Source organism: Perna viridis, chromosome 1, assembly GCF_037379345.1.
Source record: "Perna viridis isolate PV_CMFRI_1.1 ecotype Kerala chromosome 1, ASM3737934v1, whole genome shotgun sequence".
Taxonomy (NCBI): Eukaryota; Metazoa; Mollusca; class Bivalvia; order Mytilida; family Mytilidae; genus Perna; species Perna viridis.
The window spans coordinates 65,551,157-65,573,310 of record NC_142445.1 but is presented as its reverse complement, the minus strand read 5'-3'; the positions used below and the strand labels follow the sequence as shown (position 1 = coordinate 65,573,310).

Below are 22,154 nucleotides of genomic sequence, written 5' to 3'. Positions count from 1 at the left end.
CAATTATTTGACAGGTCCATGAACAGTAAAGCAAAGTCATGAGGGAAATGTCAATGAGACGAAGACCGCAGTTCTGATTAATAAAACACGCGAGTGACGTCAAGTTTTCGACACACACAACGACACGACTCGTGTCGGTTTCTATCCCAATGTAAAGAAAGTTCTAACATTTATCAAGTTCAAGTTAATTTTGAATACAATCTTAGCGATTATCTTTTGATTTTAAATTGAGAAAATTGAGTGCGACACAATGTACAGGTTGTATATTCGCTGTTTCAAAGCTTTGACATAAAACTTCTGCAATAATAAGTACCAAATCACGCCTTTTAATACAAATTAATTAAACGGAAATAGCAGATAGTGGTGATGCCTTGTGAAAGTGTGTACACCTTGTATAACATAGCTTATTAGTTAGCCGATTGGTACATAATGTGTCAGGAAGCAGTTATATGTCTGCGAAGGAGGTTTAAGTGAAGCAGTCCTAGCAAAATTTGTCTTCCCAGTTAATGCACAGTCTGTTCTTGTCCCAAATATAATTTCTTTTATTTTAATGATTCATATTAAAATTCTATTTTGCAGCATTTTTTCCTGATCAGTGTAATGGTGTAATTCGTGTTATTGATTGTAATGGTGTGTCCTGAATGGTAACATAATAATGACAGCTTTACACAAACATTTCATGAAGCTCCGAATAGCGTCTGACGTTCGAAATTTACTCTAGAGAGACAAGACGAACGTCTGCCATTTCATTGGTTATACATGTACTTGATTTTTTTGGTGTTATACGAAGCAAGATATGTACGGTTAGAGTAAAAACAAACATATTACGCTACACTACTAGTACAACTGGTCCATTTGTGTCTCGCGTAAAAAGTCTCAGCAGTGTAAGTACAATCAACAATCATGGCGATAGTGTTTATAGGAGTCATAAACAAAGTTTAAAAAATCGGAAAAAAAAACGCCGCATCATTGTGCAATGCTGAATCGTGCCAAAGAATTCATCAACACTCAATTCGTCTCTTCAAATTGTCGTTCACTCGTGAAATGCCCTTGTAATGGTCGATGATCTATGCACCTTTAAACCTTATTAACACTCAATTGATCTCTATTTAAAACGACACCCGCTTTTCATTATGGAATATTTTCTTTTTTACATGAAATCTCCCGGGTACAAAGTTGTTGACGCGTTTGATAAAGGGAGTTAACTTTCCCTCATTAGACGATCCATTGCCATCCTCCATTACTGATATAACACACGGTTCAGGTTAAATATAGTGAAAAGTTACAGAAAAAGGGTGGAAATATTTGAGAGGGATGACGTATTAAACGGATGGAGGTCAGAAGGTGCGTGGAATTATAAGGTTATTAGAATAATTTGGTCCATTAAATATATATCAAAGGTACACAAAGTTGTACAGTGAAAAAAATATTTAAAATATGCGAAATCATTAACGACAGATCTGTTTCTAGATTATCACTTGTAATATAACGGGTACCTCTGGTAGAGCAGGTCCTGCTTTCCTTCCAGAGCACCTGATGTCACCCCTGTTATTTTGTGGGAGTTTATATTGCTAATGTTTTAGTTTTTGTATCCCTTATCTTCAGTTTTTATGTTTCTTCTATTTTATTCGGTTCTCTACGTTATGTATGTAGATCGTCTTTGTTTCATATGTTCACGTTCAGGCCATATGTTTTGGGATTTTGACGTATTTGAATCATCCCATTGATGACGCTTCGATTTTATTTTATTTTAATTTTTTATGCCGATATATATAGATATTGTCATTACCTTTCTCTATATTATATAGAGAAGAAAAGGTAATGAGGATATTGTTGACTTACTTTTATTTGTGTGTTAATTCAACTCATATTCTGGTTTTCTTATATGCCAGTTCAAGTCTAGAGACCGTGTCTATTACACGTAATGCCTTTAACATGTTAATGTGAAAATGCACTTGTCAATTTCGAAATGGCAATACGTGTTAGTAGAACTCGTGACGATTCGCGAGTTCATGATGACGACCATAGAACTTCTGTAGTGACGTCTTCATTAGTGTAGCGAAATGACCCCGTTCCAGTAGCCTAATTGTAAGAAGTCGAGCACGGTACAGTAAGTCCGTGTAGCTACGACTAGCTCTGTTCAGAATATGAGAACTCCATTCGCAGGTACTGAAGGGATATCGCCACAGATGACAGGAAAGATGAATAAAAGGATGAGAACTCAATTCGCAGGTACTGTAGGGATATCGCCACAGATGAAAGGAAAGTTGAATAAACGGATGAGAACTCCATTCGCAGGTACTGAAGGGATATCGCCACAGATGAAAGGAAAGTTGAATAAATGGAATGAGAAGTCATCACGTTTGTCGTACAGTTTGGTCATACGTTTTCCTTTACCATAGATCTCCATAGATAGGACACTACAAACACTATGAAGCTGATTTCATAGTGTTTGTAGTGTCCTTTATATAAAATTCTTTGGATAGATGCGATGTATAAAATTACTCAAAATAGGAATGTTTAAAGATCATATGCGGGAACTGAGATAGAAGTCATTTGTTTAGCGAAACCCGAGTCAGTTTAATAATTTCATTATAATTGTATATGTTTTTGTTATAGTAACCATTTTCTAGAGATAGGCTTTACCAGAAGGATATTCATGTTACTGTCCCGCTGATTTTTCATTCACACAGCTAGAGAATCTAAGACATCTCTCCAGTAATTGAAACGTGAGCAAATGATCTACACTCGGTCCCGTTAAATGATTTCATCGTTATATATTGACCAAACGAAAAGTAAACCAATTAAATGTAACATAAGATTAGATACGTATCTCTATCCGTTTTGATATTTTTCAAAATAAGCTCAGCTCTTGAGTTTTATTTACTTCCTTGTAATAAATGCATAGTAATAAATGCATAAAAAGACGTCCAACCACCGGAGACTTCATCGAAACTTAATACATGATAGAAAATAATTATACAAAATATTACAACAGATTATATATAATACTATACAATTACGATCCTCTGAGGAGGTGAATATTCAGAGAATTAGAGCGCGTAATTGTTTTATTATGCCGAACAAACAAAGGACTGACAAAAAATGCATGGTTTCAAATGTGCTAGATGGGTTATTCACATTCTCTTGTATTTTGAATGGATTATTCACCGGTGAATAATAGGATTATTGATGGCATGGATTTTGGGGGTTATTCCAACCTTTCTCGCGATTAAAACAAAAAATATCCAAATTAATATATGTCACGCGATTAAATTTCATCCAGAATTAATCCTTTATTATATAAGGTATAATTATATAGATTGCTTATATATTAATGTAGAAACAACTGCATTGATGAACATTAATGTGTGTATACAGTATATGAAGTGGGTGCATCAACACTAGTAATCACTCGCATTAAAGCTGATGAGAAAATTGTACAAACGTTGTCAGTTGAAAGTTTTTACTATTTTGTATTGTATTTAAATTATACCGCTGGCACATTTGTTTTTTTTCTATCATTGTAAAATCAAAAAATAAATCAACACTTGCGCTAAAATACACGCTAACCCTCTCCCCTTTTTGTCGTTTTGAAAATAAACAAACAACAAAATAATACATTATAATATAATAATTTAACGGAACGCAGCTTGCTTCCAGGAAAAAAAAACTAGTAGCGAAAAAGAAGTTCTTTTTTTTATAAAAATGTTGTTTTTTTTGAAAGAAATTGACAAATGCACTGCAAAATGAAATAAGTAGACGTCGATGACGAGTAACACCCCCGATACACTTAGACCGTGTTAAATAAGTAGACGTATACACAGTCGATGAGGAGTATTATCCCCCGATACACTTAGACCGCATTAAATAAGTAGACGTATACACAGTCGATGAGGAGTAATATCCCGGTACACTTAGACCGTGTTGAATAAGTAGACGTATACACAGTCGATGAGGAGTTATATCCCCTGATACACTTAGACCCTATTAAATAAGTAGACGTATACACAGTCGATGAGGAGTTATATCCCCTGATACACTTAGACCGTATGACACTCATATATTGTTTAAATAGCATAAGACTTAAAAAAAACATGAGTTTTTGAGTTTTTAGGAGAAGTTGTATTTTTACATATATACATATATATATATGTATATACAAACGTCTCGGAATGTGACGACTCTATTCATTACACTGCTCCAAGTTGATACAGGGAAGATATGTAAACGTATAGAAAGGTCTGAAAAATTCCCAACGATGTTAGAACTGTCAAATTTGCGATGCAAATTTTTGGTCGTTCCCTCCGCGGGACTCGAACTCGTACCGCTGTGACATATATGGCAACACCGCCTGCACGAAGTCCAGCGCCCTAGACCACTCGGCCAGCTAGACTATATTAAAATAGGGCGCTGGACTTCGTGCAGGCGGTGTTGCCATATATGTCACAGCGGAACGAGTTCGAGTCCCGCGGAGGAAACGACCAAAAATTTATATATATATATATATATTATATATAAGTGAAATCAGACAAAAGAATTACAAATAATGTTTATAGAGTGTGGTCATTTAGGTTCGTGAAAATCGAGGTTTCGTATTCTAACTTTCTCAGGTCCATTCATTACGAACAGCTGAACACAGTAAATATAATCTCCATTGATACAGTAGTTTTTCTTAATGTTCTTTGAAAGGACAAAAGTCATATAAAATTGCTACTTTTAAACATTGAAACATGACATTAATTGACCAATAATTCATTTAATGGTATGTCTAAGCATAGAATATAGCTTGATCTAGTTGTCTATTAAAGACGAAGGAAACATCTTTACTAAAGCATCAAAATCTGTATGTTCAGGAACACAATCAATGCCCTGTTTGGCACCATATCTTTCAACGATAACACTGGAGCCTCTCTTGCCTCGCTGTGTTGGTTCCACTCGCAAGGAGTTTTTAAAAGCCATAGACGGGTCTTCTTCAAAATAGTTGTAGGGAAGAAGGAAACAGCTTGCATCCATCGCGGGGGTAGTAGTCATAGGTAAATCTTCAGTATGGGGGATGTGGTACTGTCCCATTGTAACCCAAGCAACTAAATCCTGAAACGAAATTTACTAACAGTTTACAATAAAGTTACGAAAAATATGTAAACGTTCTTGCTCTAAGACAGGCACTTAAAAATTAGTTACATTTATTTGATAAATGACGAGCTGGCTGAACTAATGTGTCAGCTGTTTTGAAATATACTCAGTAGATAATTACTCTATCCGAATGTAGTGGTACAATTATGGAATACATGTAGTTCTATTACAGTTTAATGTGTTTATAGTTAATGACTAAATTTGTTCTATAGTTTTGTTTACTTTTTACCGTGATACTTTCCAGAGTGAGTCCTATCACACACGGAAGCTGGGTGGTACCATTTAATGTTCTTCAGTTTCTGTTATTGGGATTGTTGTCACTTAGGTACTTACCCTAAATCACTTTGTTGTTTCAATTCACTTTTTACCTTACATTAAAGCGGGGATAGTTGTGATGTCTGTGGTGGCGTTAAACTAGTTTCATAAGGCATATCAGTTTAACGCCACTACAGACATGCGTATGTCCACAGTCAGGAGATGTTGGTTGTTGATGGGTCTTTGTGTCGTTATTTTTCTTTTCACTTTATATTGAAGAATTGTCGTCGCTATGTTACCGTGGATTTTATTACTTTTGTTGTCCGAGACTTTCAGAGCTTACTTAAAGATGTGTTTACACTTATTGAAGACCTTTTTTGATCTCTGAAAGTATTTACTATTTTTTATTTAGGTTTTACGCTGGTGCATTAATTTCATTTCACAATATCCGTTCCTCTTTTACCATACTTTAGGGTTTGGTAACTTCCAATAAAAATGTCCCGATCATGAAAGCTAATTAGTTTATTCCTTTTTGAATACTAGAGAATTTTATCGCCGGAGTTGTCATCTCATGGATATTTTCCACAATTCTTTGCACTCACCTCGTCTATTATCGAGTCGTCGTTTTCAATGAAGCTGGAAAAGTTTACAACTGGGTCCTTTAAGTCTCTGGAAGCATATAGAGAGCTACTTGTTCGTTCTGAGTCGTTGTGTTTAGTAATTGCCATTTGATACCGCGCCCATTTGACCAATAATTCGCTTTCTGAGCCTTCTGGTAAAAGCTGTTTGGTCATACCCCTGTTCAATATTCGATAGCCTCTTTTATTCCCATATGTGTCTTCACTGTTTTCATTGTACATAACAAGATATTTTGGTGCATCGAAACTGTAAAGATAAGCAGCTTCTAATTCAGTTTTCTTTACTGAGGTAGAGAACTTATTTTGTTGTATTTTCGTGTTTCCTCCAGTGAATTTGTCTGATATTTCTTCAGTCTCCACATGAAGTGTTTTGAAACGATTTGATGAACCTTTTATATCCATGTCAATTTTGATATTAAATAAATGATGATGAATGGTCGCCCCCAAATTCTTTTGTAATCTTGCGGTGTATGGTGGTGCATCACTGTGTGTGTAGAATACTGACTTAACGAACCCAGTAGCTGTTAACTTGATTTCTAATGCTCCGTTTGGGTAGAAAATGAAATCTACAATGTAGTCATAGTTAACAATAACATGAACAGCTCTTACAACGAGCACGACATTTTCCATGCCCGAGTAAAACCTTCCGTTTTCGAAATAATATGACTGATGCCGACGTAATGGTGACCCAGTGTTCAACTCGAAGACGCAAAATGAAGAAAACAATGTTATAGGATCTCTATCACCAAGATCGAATGTGGCCGGAATTAACGTAGCATCAATTGGGCAATCTATGCCCGGGTAAAGAGCACGGGCATTGACTCCTATAAAGGTCATACTATCTAACAATTGAGCAAAGACATCGATCGGAGAATATCCAGAGTAAAGAACAGATACTTCTTGGAGCCCTATTTCATAAGCTATGCGTTCATTTTTAAATCTCACATCATAAATGTAAGGTCCCTGTATAGTATCCATCCGGACGTCAAACGTCCAAAACATGTATTCAATATGGCGCCCGTCAATGTTATATCGTTTGCCCTCCGGTGAGACTTGTTGTGGATTTTGAAGGGGTGGGTCCATAGGTGGAGTCCCGCGTTGGGTTGAAACAGAAAACAGAGTAGAACTGTATTGAGGAAAAGCAACTTTTGGAATCGTAGCTTTATTTGAATTGTAATAGTTTAAAACGTCGTCAATTGTAGAAAGCGTTGTGCCGTTAAACCAAAACTTCTCAATCGAGTAAGTGGTGAAATCGATATTTACCAGTATGTAAAAGTCAAGGGGATGCAACAGATCATACTCAACACGTTGTGTCAATCCACACCACATTTTCCTTTCTTTGTTGTTTGTGAAAAGTGGATTTATAGGTACAAGCTGAGCAAAATTCAAGCATTTGTCATCACAGTTGAGGAATGATCCTCCATATAGTTCTAGAAGCATAGTTTTAAATCGAGGTTCAAGCGTTTCTTTTACATACTTTGATAAGCTTGAATATTCTCCAGCTAAGTACGGTGGTCGATATTCAAAGGGAATTTTTCCAGGTCTGTTCGGAATAGGTCTGTGCGATGTTGGTGTTGGTAATGGGCCGACTATTAACTCCTCTATATAAGGTGGTTGTTCGTCTCCCCTGTAAAGTACGACGTGGGCTTCTCGTGGGGGTTTTGATCCCCCCTTATCTAAGTAATTCAATACTTCTTGTTTTTCCGGTAAATAAATCTCGCTCATGAAGATGAAACTTTTATTAAGATTGTTTAAGAAATCTACGAGTCTAAGATCTGGTACACTATGTAAGTATTGTCTTAAACCACGAATTTCTGATTCAGTCAAATGAGCAAACACGGACGGATTGTCAGATATGTCAAGATTGATTTTCCCATAACTTGCGGTTGACGTACTACATTTTTCTTTATTCGTTGATTTCTCTGTTGACGTTTCACACTGCCCTACGTTCGGGGATTTGTTTTGTGGCTCGTCCCTGTTCTTTACGGCTACAACTATGAGTGCTATAGTCAAACCAAGAGACAAAAGCACAAAGAATATAGCTACCAAACGCCATCTACCTCCTAAAACGTTGCCGTTTCTGGTATATTCTAATTAAAAATAAAAATAAAATTCACATCTTAACAATCCTCATTTTACTAAGCAGAAGAAATAGACTAGTACTCGGTAACTCGAAATATTTAAAAGTGTTTGTGCTCCGATATTGATTAGAAGAACTCTTTTGTGATGTTAAATTTAAAATAGTAATTCACAAAATTTAACACAAAATCCACAAAGTAGACATTAAAGGGGTCTGCTATTAAACGTTAAAATTTAACATAAAGAAGGGGGGGGGTCATTGCGAGCAGTTCCTTATGGTTTTTCTTCAGTCTCGAAATTCACGTCCAAAGGCTCGATATTTTAATTTTGAACATATATGATAACTATATAACTGCTAACAAAAATACGAACATATCCATAACTATGTAGTAGAAAAGTTGATAAGTCTCATGATGAATAAAAAAAAAATCACATAAAAATTAAAATAAAAATTATTTTCAAGAAATTTTTAGACATTTAATATTAACACAGAATGACAACAAATTTAATTTTCTGGTTGTAAAAAGTTGTCACATATACATGTTATACAAACACCCTTACCGGACGGTTTTACGGGTGAATTTTATAAATCTTCTAGAAACAAAATTCTTAGAATTCGTACATACGAATTCTGGGAAATATTTTTCTAATATTTATAAAACTGAAACGGACTATACGTAACTCATACCTGCAGTCCCAAGTTCGTATGATGTCATAATCTCTTACAGAATACTCGTCCTGCAATAAGCGAAATAGAAGTAAATAAAGAACTGGTCTCAGAAAACGGATGCTAAGAGACCACAATAATTACATGACAGCTTAATTAATATGGGAATTTTTAACTGTCTGAATTTTAATGCTGTAAATTAGTAATTTTGTTTTTATCTTTGAAAAAGATGAAAATCAAAGTGCTGAGGTGCTGAATCAAGGAATACCTCAAAGCATTCAAAAATATTCATGTAACCAAATTGTAAGCTAAAAAACCGATCAAAACTTAGTCCTTTTATAGAATATCCATTTAATTTAATAACGTAGCGTATATTTATACAGTCCGTTTATCAATACATATTTTGGATCTTCTTTTGTATTATTGCTTTTGGTATTCCTGCCTGTACACGTACGTTGATGTCCTCAAATTTCCTAATACTTAAATCAGCATTTCTTACAAAATATGAATTCCACTGAGAATCACTGACTATCAATATTCGATGAATTTTCAAAGAATGGACCTCAACCTTGAAATTTCGGTTTGGAGATGCATGAAGTAGAAATGAATACTGCAGACTGGAGGAAGTTGAACAAAGGCCCAATCTCAAGGGAGAAATGAGCAAAAAACTTTTCCTTGCTTGTGCTCACTTTGATGTCGATTTTTTTTGTAGTAAATTAAAACTAGAATTTGTTGTTGTCTAGATTATGCTATGGTATGTACAACAAATGATTACCTTTCTCTAGGAATTTTTCAGTTCAAACTAGGATAAAAACTCTTGTTGTAAAAAAATACTATGTAGTTTAAAGATCATTAAACTAAAAACAACTTTGTAGCTCATAGATTTGAGCAATTTAAAATTCCCAATAAGTGGGAAAGTAAATGGTATGTGGTGAATACAGGGAATATGATGTCTTAATCACACATGCACTTTGAGTATAAATCCATCTTTTTTTCTCTCCAAAACAAAAACGTCACTAGTGAACCCATACCCTATGAGTACCACTTTTTTATGATGAATCACTATTTGCTGAGTGTTTTATACCTGTCTGCCTTCAATAATGTATGTGCATTTCTTTCACTTTTTAAAATGTATAAGATTACAATTCAAGTAACTCTTATATTTTGCAAATATATAAGTGCTAATGTTTTTTATAGTTTTTTATTAAGAGATGTTGACATATACATTTACAGCTGCTTCATGCTACACACATACATGTACCAGACTTGAGAATCATGAACTTCGTGTCATGCTTAAATAGTGTCCCAGCACAGAAATGGTCTGTTTTACTTTTGCTTTCTTCTCACTTCATCTAGTGAAACTTTTAAGTGATAACCACTGAAAAGAAACCAAGGAAAAAAATCATATAACAATGTCTGATATATGCAAAATGTTACGATGTAAATTCATGAAAATATACATGTGTTTTAACCATATGATATGGAGAAACCTCCTATTGTTGGGACATATTGTTACATGTACATATAATTTCGTGCAAATCAGGCTAAAATAAAGGTTATGTGGTTATAACAGTCCCAGGTTTTTACTTGTTTTTAAACCTCCTGATCATTATTGATCAATACTGGTCGATTGAAAATTTGCAAAATTTCTGTTATTATTCATAGTTTTTGTCCTACATTAAAAAAGTCAATATATTATATATCTACTATATTTCGTCATTCTTAGGTTTTAAAATTTTAATATCTCTATCAGCTGTATTAATTGAGAAAAAATAAACATTTCTTTTTCTAAAATAATTCAAATTTATCTGAAATAACATAACAAACTTTACAAAAATGTACAGTGTATTTCATGAGCACATCTTTGTTTCAATAACTATTAATAACAGGTAACATACATGTAAGTAAGAGTAGAACAAGTTGCTAATCACCTGTCATTGTTAAAACAACATCCCCTCATAACCAGATAGATCATAAAAAGTGGTTTGAAGTGATGAGGTTAAAAGTACTTTAAATTTACCAGACAGAAACCATCTAAATACAGGAAATGGAAAGCTTGCTAAGGATATTGCTTTAGGGCTTCTTCCATGTATGATTTTAGCTACCTGCTGATTTATAATGATGTTTGAACCCCCATTTCAAAATCTCTGGATTAATCCGTGAATGTTGATTTATTCATAAGCAACCTTCATGAATGAGATCTTTGATTCTGTGCTGCATATGCCAGTAACCATAATTAGAGTACATGCACATGTATTTTTTGTAGTTTTCAGTGTAAATTTCTTGTTCACAGACATACAAATGTAAACTGCAAATTTTGCTAAGAAATATGACTACACTGTTCTACACTAGCAATAAAAACAGTATACCTATCACTAGTTTTGAAAATTTTAAATAACTGTGTACATACCAAGTATACGAATAAATAATGTATACCTTCAACACATACCTAGTACATTGTACTTGTAAGAAAATCAGCACTTAGAAAATGTCTACTTTTGGTAGCCTTGATGTCCAACATATTTTCAATGCACTTCCATGGCCACAGAATTTCTAAGACGTTGCGCGCTGTTCGTACCTACAGTGGTAACACAACGTTACGACGTGTTTGGGGAAAATCAGAGGAAATGTGGACGCTATTTTTCTTTGATAAAAAGTTGTCTGATAAATAACCACGAAAAAAAATCACAACTTTCTGTGGCTAATGATCAACCGCACCATGCAATCTAGAATAGCTTTGAAGAACTCAGTCTGATGTTTATAATGTATTATAAATTATAAATTGCTTTTATAAAGAAATAAACAAGAGAGCAATACTATTATTAGTAATCCTCTTGAAATAAATTAACATTAAATTGTAAGTGAGTTTTGTATTTGTGACATATTCCCATGTCCTTTCTTTTTCTAAAGACATAATTAAAATATTTGTGTCGGTGCCTCATTCAGTAATATTTTTGTTTGATTCTCTCCTGTTGAAAGTTTTCATGGGGAGGAAACACAAAAAAATGTTCCTGCCATGGTTTATGTGCTGTGTATTTAATATAACATTTCCCCATATCCTTTCTTTCTCATGATAGTTTTTTTTCACCGAACCCGTGTATTAACGTTATCACTAGGAAAACTATGATGATAAAAATAAAAAAAAAGGCTTTCATAGGCCTAGTTGCGAATATTTTTATAATCAAAAACTTTCAGCAACATACATATATATTTAATTTAATGGTGATTCTAGATGTGTGTCTTTTACTATAAGAATGACATTTTCGAAACTGCACTGGTTTTCTTAAAAAATAAGACAATATCGCATTTTAATTGTTGTTTTGAATAAAATTCTAACTTGATAATGCGAATTGTAGCTGTTAAGTGTAAACTCACACGGAAAATTCGCCAACCACACTGACGGAACGTCGCCTTTACCGTTATTGAAAACGTGATTTTTATGGCGTTGTGACAATTTGTAAGATTTGTAAAATATGCTGTTGTAAGAGTAATAAGAATCAGAAATTAAAAGTCTAGGACTTAATGAAAAGCTGAGAAAAATACCATTCAGAAAAAAGTTGCCGTTGGAAAACGGAATGTAGCCATAATATAAAAATAAGACGTGAACTTTGCATAAAATGCCGTAATGCGAAAAAGAGCATGTGTGACAATTTGTGAGACTCAACAAAAGTTGCCGTATTTCGTAAAACTGTTTTTCTTTTAAAATATGTTGAAATTTATGACTTTGAGTAAAATAATATTACTTAAATGTAAAAAGAATGTACCTCTGTCCATATATGATACTCCTTTTCTTTGTTTGAATTTGTGTACTAGTTCTGTTGTGTTCTGTGGGACAGTTTTGTCCTTGGTATTTCTGAACAATTGATGGGGAATGAGGTCACCATGACGTCAAAATAAAACAACATTAAAAAACGTAGATATTTGCCATTTTTTCTTTTAAATTCGTTTTATTATAAAAAAACAAATTTTCTATGTCATTTTGAAATTATTCATGCGACTAAAATGTTACCTGGGACAGCTGAACAATTACAGATTTCAACATTTTTAGGATGTATGTACATGACTACGGCGCTTTATTTTGACATTTATCCAACTAAATATATTGCTACACCCATATTCTTTAAGAATAATTCATACTTCGATAGATTACTACAGGTAAATTAGTTTTATCCCATTTTTAATGGTCGATTACGCCGCTATTTTGAAACAAGTACGAACAGCGCGCGTAACGTCTAACATAACTGTGTCATCTTGTTTCTCACTTTATGATTTGCATTCTAAATAAATGTATCCGGTATATATTGACAATGTACCAAAAAAGAACCATATTGATAATCAGTTATGACCCACATGGATATAATACACATGTACATTGTATTACAATTTCTTTAAATTCCATACTGAATTGTGCATGCCAAAATTTGTATCACATGCAGTATCAACAGTGGAACGTGGGGGATATAGGTCGAGGGTTGATTCTGCATATCAAACAGATTTTTGCATGTTATGTTCATTCTTTCTTACATTTTATCTATACAAAATGTACTTCAATTGTGTTCTGTGCAAGGTATGATATGTGATATGGAATATACATGTCTAGGGGTGTGATATAGGGTATGCCATATAGGTCTATGGGTGTGATTTAGAGAATGTGATATAGGTCCATGGGTGTGATATACAGTATGCGATATAGGTCTAGGCGTGATATAAGGTATGAAATATACAAATACAAATAAATATTTTATTTAGCTCTAACACAGTTACAATAAGTGGTTTTAGCCAATCTTATACTTACATGAATTTAACATATTGAACATGTGTTTTATATAATGTATAAGTTACAAATGTAGCTTACTGAATTGAAGTTATAAAGGGCTATAAAAATACAATTTATATATCAATTGATAAGACTTATTTTTTTTCCCATGCAATCTGATATGAAATTGGAAGACAACCTCAGTAATTTAGGATTTTTACTGTTAAAAAATATACTTAGTTTTTTTTTATAATATTAAACGTATCAAAGTTTTTATATAAAGAAGACATTTTCAGTTTTAGTTCATCTCTTAGCGTGTTGTATAAATCACACACAAATAAGAAATGTTCTTCGTCTTCAATGTTAATATGGCATACGGGGCATATTCTATTGTCTTTTGGAATATTGAGGTGTCTTCCTCTCTCAATCATAAGCTGATGAGGACTTATTTTGGATATCATGGATCACTCGGCCAGTTTAGACAAATCATCTGTACAATTTGGTCTAGTTCCAGACATAGAAAGTTTTCTTTAAAAAGATAATTTTGAATTATTGATATATGAATTTTGTTCTTGTAAATATTGATCTGATATTCTTCGTTTAATCATTGGTAACTTTATTTTTAGTGCACTTGGGTTATTCATTAAATAGCCAAAGCCCAAGGTATCTAGTAACCTTTTGGTATTAGTTGTCCAAGTGTCTGAATCCTTTGTAATATAAAAAAATTGCTATAAAAGTATGGCAAGCCAAATTGGACAAAAATGAGAATTTTCTGATATTAAAAAATGATTTTTTTAATATTACAAATTCATTTTCTAATATTACAAATTAGATTTCTTACATCACAAAACACTTTTTTAATATTAAAAATTCAATTAAGTTTCTAATATTAAAAAAAACTATTTTTTATATTAGAAATTGATTTTCTAATATTAGAAAATGGATTTGTCGTATTCAATCACGATTCTGAATCCTTTATAATATAAAAAAAATTGGTATAAAAGTATGGCAAGTGGACAAAAATGAGAATTTTCTAATATTAAAAAATGATTTTTTTAATATTACAAATTCATTTTCTAATATTACAAATTCAATTTGTAATATTACAAAATGTGTGATATTTTATAATATTACTAAATCAGGAATTTGTAATATTAGAAAATGAGTTAGTTATATTAGAAAATAAGTGTTTTCTAATATTAAAAAATGATTTTTATTATTACAAATTCAATTTCTAATATTACAAATAAGATTTCTAATATCACAAAACACTTTTTTAATATGAAAAATTCAATTGAATTTCTAACCTTAAAAATGATGTTTTAATATTTTCAATATTTCCTTGTTTCACTCAACGCTTGGAGGGAAAGATTGGATTTAGACCATTATCAAATTTAATTCTGAATGATGTATTTGTATACATTGATATGAGAATATTTGATATTAACGGTGGGAATTTATTCTTTAGAATTTTAAAGAAAAGCCCTTTTCTCCACACGGTATCAAAAGCCTTTCTAAGATCTACATATGTTAATAAATATGTACTTTCATACTGGCCCTGTTATAGGTTTGAGGTCTGTCATATTGGTCGAGGCGGTCGTATTGGTCCCGAGGCATCACCGAGGGCCAATACGGCTGTCGAGGCCAATATGATCGACCGAAACCTACAACACGGTTAATATGAAATTACATATTTATTGACAATTTTATTAACCAACTCAACTAGATGATTTGAAGAAAAGTTTTCGTGTTTTACCAAGAACATGTGCATGTAGGTTTATTTGCATTTATAAGTCTTAAATATTCTTTTTGTATAAAATGGAAGATATTTTTTGTGTTTCTGCAGCTTTTAGTCCTGGTGATCAAAGTTCATGAAATCCTATTCGGTGTCAAACGAGAGGAAGTTATGATGCCGTATTGGTCCTGGTTTCATCCATATTGGCCCCGTATAGATGCCCGGTTTGAATTCATATCAATTGGTCAGTTTTTGACATATTTTAACGTATTTTGGGTAGTTGGTTAATAAAGGGTACTTGAAATGGGTTTAGGGGTGTGATATAGGGTCTGCCATATAGGTCTATGGGTGTGATTTAAAGAATGCAATATAGGTCCTAAACAGTATGCGATATAGGTCTAGGCGTCTAGGCGTGTGATATAAGGTATGCAATATATGTTTATGTGTGTGATATATAGGGTACTTGCAATGGGTTTAGGGGTGTGATATACGGTATGCGATATAGGTCTAGGGGTTTGCGATATAAGTCTAGGGGTGAGATATACAGAAGGCAATAAAGGTCTAGGGGTGTGATATAGAATGCAGTATATGTCAAGGGGTGTGATATAGAATGCAGTATAGGTCTAGGGGTGTGATATACAGTACGAGATATGTCTAGGAGTGTGATATACGGTATGTGATACAGGTCTAGGGATGTGATATAGGGTATGCCATATATGTCTATGGGCCTGATATAGGGTATGCGATTAAGGTCGGTGTGGAAGTTTGGATTTTAGGAACATGTACAAGTGTATGTGTAATGTCATGGCTCATGTGTCCACTCGCGTCCCAAGGACATTACTTTATTTCACTGGATTCCCCTCCTTTTTGATAGTTCAAGACCTCCTTTCATTTTTACCGTTGAAACAGAGGTATTGTTTATGTCTCTGCTTTAAAAACAAATTAATATAACAATTCTGTTTATTTTCTATTTTATTATACTTCTTTGTTTGCTACATGTATGTACATGAGTGTTTACCATTTTATATTATTTATGTACATGTACATGTAGTAATTAACATATATGTACACACTGCTTGCATTTTATGTACAGAAGTTAAATTCCTGGCACCCTCCCTTGGATCCGCCACTGTAATCTATACTTACTACACAAAAAGGTTACATTGCAGCTCCGAAAATCCGTCATTAGAAGCTCCCGACATCTTCATTAATAGAGTCAGATCGAGAGAAATAATTTGGCCAATCTCGATTGAGCTTTCCTCCCTGCGAATGTTCGGGTCAATGTGACAAAATAGTCCAGCTTTCTGAGTCAAAATTTAAATAGTTAATATCATATAATCATTGAAATCTTGCAGTTCTACTCATATTAAATAGCCTTAATATCGTTATACCCCCATGTCATACGTAAAGTAAACATCACATATTTGACATGGAGTATAATCGGCGGCGGAGCAATATCTTAATGCAAACTTTTCAATTAAGGAGAATAACCCGCGGAGTGTTATTTTGGTAGTTATATGTCGAAATGTCTACTTTGGTTACGTAATTTGGTTGCCGACGATCTCAAAGTCAAGTTCAGTCTACAAATAGACTTCCTTGACAAAAATGATAATGATGAAGACTAATCAATACATTAAATATCCATGTGTGTGTAAAGTATGTCAATCCTGAAAAAATACAGATGATGTGTTTTAATTGTGATTGTGCAATCATTTTTTAAAATTGTAACATGAAAAATAAATTAAAATACACGTGTCGGGGATAAATAGTTGAGCTGCACGTGCTAAGGATTATCATAGGAGAACGCTATTGGTCTAAATTTGAGTTCTTCTATTATTTCTTATGGAAAAACTTGAAACTTTTGGTTTCAATAGAAGGATAGAACAAAACTTTAAACAAAAATATCCACTCGAGTTTTCTTGACGGTTTTACATAACTTCTCCGTCATCATATTAATGCCGTAAGAGTTCTCCAATTAAACAGTATCGATTGTGTAAGCCTCTGATTAGAAAAAGCGACAAAGAAGCATGTATTTTCAAATATTTGCTTCCATATCTGCAAAAGGTGTATTTTTCCTGATAATGAACAGGGGTGTCGATTTGGTGGCTTAATAAAAAAAAACTATTCAATTAAATCTACAAATTTAAAATAATTGGAAATTGTTCATTTTTTTGTGGTAAAAAATCAACGGAAAGAGTAATTGCCATTCCAAAAAATTAAAAACCTTTAGAAATCAGAACTATTTATTTTGCTCTCCAGTTATACGAATTTAACTGTTAAGGTCCTACCAAGCAATTTGAAGGGACAGGGTATAAATTTGGTTTCCTCCATTTTTTTTAAGGTTAACAATTTTTTATTGCTTTCACAGTAAAGAGGCAGTAAAGATGCTTAGCTCGGCTTTCTTTTGGTGCATATTTTGTATACAAAAAATTCGGTTTAAAGTCAAATGTTTTTAAAAAACTGTATATTTAGATACTTTTCAACCCTGGCTGACAATGCTGCGCGTATTGTTCAGCAAACAGGCAGATAATGGTTCTAATGCAAGTACCAGTCAGTTATATATTGTAGGTCTGCAGAAATCATTCAAGGAGAGGGTTTCACTATCTGACTCGTTTGAAAAACGGAATGTACGGTTCGGTATTGAAAATTAAAGTATGTATTGGGTAGACAAGTGGAGGCAAAAAGGGTATATCTAATCCAGAAATTTATTTAAAAAGGTGTGGTTCAAATTATCATTAGTCCAGATAATCATGACATTCGCTGAGGCATTTTTTTTTAATCTGACGTTTATGCCTGTCTGAGGCGACCAAGCAAAATAAACAGTTAGCCTCCCAAGACGGCATAACTATTTGGACTAAGTTATCATCTGATCATATTTGCCCAAATTTTGCAAAAATTTACAAAACCCCTTTTCGTTGAAAAGTGGGGTGTTTTACCCCCACCCACTTTACCGGATCCGCTACTGCCTCGGATTGCTGAATAACCCCCGAATAAAATCATAATGTCATCCAAGCCGACAATATTATCACATATATAAGTAGGTTGGGGAGTCATGATTGCTATAAAAATAACCACTTAAGTGATGTAGAAGATCTATCACTTGATGATAAATGTGAGATTATTTGGGCTAGAATAGAAATCAAAGGCACCGGAACTCTTAATATGTATGCATTCTATAATCCAAACATCGGATGACAAAGGTTTACAACAAATCTATCAGAAGAGCCACACAAATTAAAAATGCATCTCTGCTTATTGGTTGTGATTTTAATCTGCCTCAGTGGGACTGGAACAACAAAACCTTTAAATCAAATACCAGTCATCGGAAAGTTCACTATGAACTTCGGAAACACACTAGATGATACCGGCTAAGTACAACTGATTAATCAACCTTTTGGAGAAGAAAATACAGTTAATAATCTCATGATAACAAACCTACGTATAACTAAGTAACTCGTACTGAAATGTTACCTGGAGAATCAGATCATGACATTGTCTTTATAGAATTTAATGCCACACCATCAAGGCAAATGCAAACACCTCGTAATATGTCAATATATAGTAAGGTCATATGGGAAGACATGATAACAGAAATACATAATTTATATGGTAACATCAAAGGTAAAATTGACACCCTAGCAGTTGAAGATCTTTGACAAGAATCTGAAACACAATTGAATCTGATGATAGCCAAATATATTTCACAAAAAAAGCTTTGAAAAAAAGACTGATTGGATAACACCTGAGCTAAACCATATAAAAATACGAGACCGCCTAAACATGAACTTAAAAAAATCTGGTAGAAACAACCTAAGAGCGCGGTACAAAAAATCTAAACACTGTTAAGACAGTCTTATTGGCATTACATAGAAGATATAGTCACTCCAAAACAAGAACAAGGAGGTTTTCCACTTTGAAAAAAAAATGGTCATAAACCAAGTGTAAGAAAACAGATTATGTGGGAGTTGGACCACTTAAGAAAAATGGTCAGCTTATTACAGATGATAAACAGAAATCTGATGTAATATTTCAGAATCTGAATTCAATGATAAAAAATACATGGCAGATGAAAAAACTTATCAAAAGCCTGCTGACTTGACCAGATCAAACCTCGTGTTCTCAAAGAAAATAGCCATTGATATATCACAAATTCTCAGTCTAATTCATCAAAAATCTTTAAATACTGGTGAAGTATCCTCTGACGGGAAAACAGCTCATGTCTTTCCAATTTAAAAGAAATATAATCCTGAAAATATAGACCAATTTCCTTGACATGCATTTGCTGCAAATCTTAGAGCGTGTTATAGTAAGTGCAATCATGAACAATGCAGATGAAAACAATATTCTATATCCTCTTCAACAAGGCTTTTGGCGACATATTCAGCGTGTTGAAGCCGGTCAAAAGATAGTAGAAGAGTAATCAAGGGCACCAATGTTCTAGCGGAGATCAAAAGAATGTAATCCAGGGACAAAGACCAGACATGGAAAACTGACATACACAACAAAGAACGTAAAGTAACTAAAATAATACATACAAAGTAACAAAAGCAAATGAGCAACTCGGAGATGGGACCAGGTGCACCAGTAGGGTAAGCGACCTCTGCTTTTCTACAAACACCCGCAGAGTTGCTCATAAAAAGTCGTCCGGTGTATTTTCCTGGAAAGGAAAACTATGACACGTTGAATAAATCAGTTTTCATGGTGCAGATGGATACACAATAATGATCCACGAGTTCACGATGACGACCAAAAAACTTCTGTAGTGATGACTTCAATCTTGTAGCAACATAATCCTGTTCCTGTTCCAGAACCCTACTTGTAAAAAATGCGATACAAAAAGTCTGCGTAGATGCGGAAAGTCTGGCATAACGTATGAGTTGTGATATGCAAATTCCATACGCGGGTGCTCTAGGAATGTTGCCACAGATTAAAGGAACTTTGACAATACTGAATGAAAAGCCATCATAGTTGTCTGTAGTTTAGTCAATAGTTTTCCTTTACGATCAATCTCTAAGTGTAGGTCAAGATACGAGGCTGACTTCACAGTGTCGGTAGTATTCTTTATCTGGAGTTCTTTGAAGTAGATGCGATGTATCAAATCTCCAAAACCAGATTGTTTAACGATGATGCGTCATGTATAAAGCGGAAACTGAGATTATAGGCCATGCAAAGTTAGCATGTTCTATGCCGGAGCTATATGCTTTATGATATGGTAATTATAACTACGCTGCATCAAATATATCAAAAAAACGCTTGTGTAACTGACGGGGCGTTTCAAGATCAGAACTTTGTATGGAAAACAATAGCCACTGACATACAAAAAAAAAATCAGTGCGACATTTAGTCGGATAATGTGATATAAATCATCCTTGCCGGTACTTACATGTTAAATTTACTTTATTTGCAAATTACACCCATTACAGGTCCAGCAAATACATATACACAACAAAATACACAGACAAAAGCCGCAAGTATTATTCACTTTTACATTTTGACCGGTGTGAACCCTACTTCGATTATAATGATTAAATACAGACACTATGATAATTTTGAGATAAGAAAAAAAAAACCATCTTAAACACTTGTGTGTGCTATTTATGTACGACTGATGTGTACAGGAAGTAAAAGTAAAAACTGCCTAAGACCTCGTTCATTAAGAGCCACTATTTAAAAAAAGACTTGGCTGAGCAGTATTTGCAATCAGTTGGTAGATACAGGGACATTAACGCAAGTATTGTAGCTACTCCTTTCGTTTTCTTCATAAATTCATTAACTCTAACAAACAACCATCCCCATATGGCAATTACCATATAACGAAGCCCGTTTTATTTTTAATACCAATGGCGAATCCAGGGGATACAGGGGTTGGCACCCCCCCTTTTTAGTGGAAAATTTGTCATTTTTATGAGTAAATCCTAGCGCTCCCCTTTTCTGAGGAACCCCGGCTGGCACCCTTGCTTTTCAAAGTGTCTGGATCCGCCCCTAAATAGTTAAATGTGCAAAATCTTCAAAAGAAGTAAATAAACAAGATTTGAAAATCAAAGGACCTATAGTTTAACCGGTAAGAGGTTGAGCAAATGTAAGATCTTAAACTTACCTTTAAATTCCCCGACGGTATGATTTTTTACAACCTTGTTTATTTCATATCCCGCTCGATAACCACATAACTAAACGAGAATGAGGTTGCAAGCTATATTTTATAGAATAGAAGCGAGGTGCGTATTTACAGGTGAATAATTATGACCATGTTTCATATTTTGCAAGACCATTTAATAGACGATCCTTTTCAAAATAACATACATAAATACATACACACACACGCACGTTCTCCTTATTAAAGTACACACTAAATCATGCAAGTTGTTACTACAACAAAGGCACTGGTTGAAAATGTACCCGTTTTAGTTGAGTTGATTATATATATATATATATATATATATATATATATATATATATAAACTCCGTGTAAATCTTAAAAACCCCGTATGAACACTTCGTAAATTGAACGTAACAGGTTTCAGTACTTATATGCACTTAAAAAAAGAAAGACACAATTAAGTGGACAGGTCTTCTACCAGGGCATAATCACATGTTCTTGGGACCAGGATTCTTTTTTAAACCCAAAAAAATCATTAAATCATTTTGTTTCCATATTTGATTTATTATGCGTCTTCTTAGACATGTCCACTTTCTATTTAGATGCAAAACTTGGCATTTTATAAACAACATTAGATTGCAAGCGGGCATGTCTGAGAAGACACGTAATAAATCAATTATGGAAACAAAACAATTTAACGATTTTTTGGGGATTAAAAAAATCCTGGTCCCAAAAGGCCTGTGGGCATAATCTATGATTCAGTGAATTGCAGAAGTGACTTCTTCGTTTTG

At 33.7% G+C, this 22,154-nt stretch overlaps 2 protein-coding genes across 6 annotated transcripts in view; one reads left to right on the top strand and one right to left on the bottom strand.

Moving 5' to 3' along the window:
- Positions 1 to 4,540: 4,540 nt before the first annotated feature.
- Positions 4,541 to 21,512, bottom strand: LOC148629889 (putative amine oxidase [copper-containing]). 4 transcript variants are annotated; one of them, XM_088559048.1, is made up of 6 exons: positions 21,364 to 21,488; positions 16,413 to 16,570; positions 10,031 to 10,153; positions 8,797 to 8,846; positions 5,994 to 8,119; positions 4,541 to 5,094 (listed from the first exon to the last, which is right to left on the bottom strand). In XM_088559048.1, exons 4-6 carry the CDS (start codon positions 8,822 to 8,824, stop codon positions 4,795 to 4,797), a joined length of 2,454 nt encoding a protein of 817 aa, XP_088415174.1. In that variant the 5' UTR covers positions 8,825 to 8,846; positions 10,031 to 10,153; positions 16,413 to 16,570; positions 21,364 to 21,488; the 3' UTR covers positions 4,541 to 4,794. The 4 variants fall into 4 exon arrangements, with proteins under 4 accessions (XP_088415174.1, XP_088415164.1, XP_088415192.1 ...); XM_088559038.1 differs by lacking the exon at positions 16,413 to 16,570 and having other exon boundaries at positions 21,364 to 21,512; XM_088559066.1 differs by lacking the exon at positions 16,413 to 16,570 and having other exon boundaries at positions 10,037 to 10,153; positions 21,364 to 21,512.
- Positions 20,849 to 22,154, top strand: part of LOC148629887 (sorting nexin-30-like) — a 37,109-nt gene continuing 35,803 nt past the window's right edge. Inside the window, exon 1 of one of the 2 annotated variants that reach the window (XM_088559157.1) lies at positions 20,849 to 20,993. The gene's annotated coding sequence lies outside the window, so the exon portion shown is untranslated. Of the gene's footprint in view, positions 20,998 to 22,154 lie in introns of both variants that reach the window. The other variant, XM_088559164.1, reaches the window with a different exon arrangement.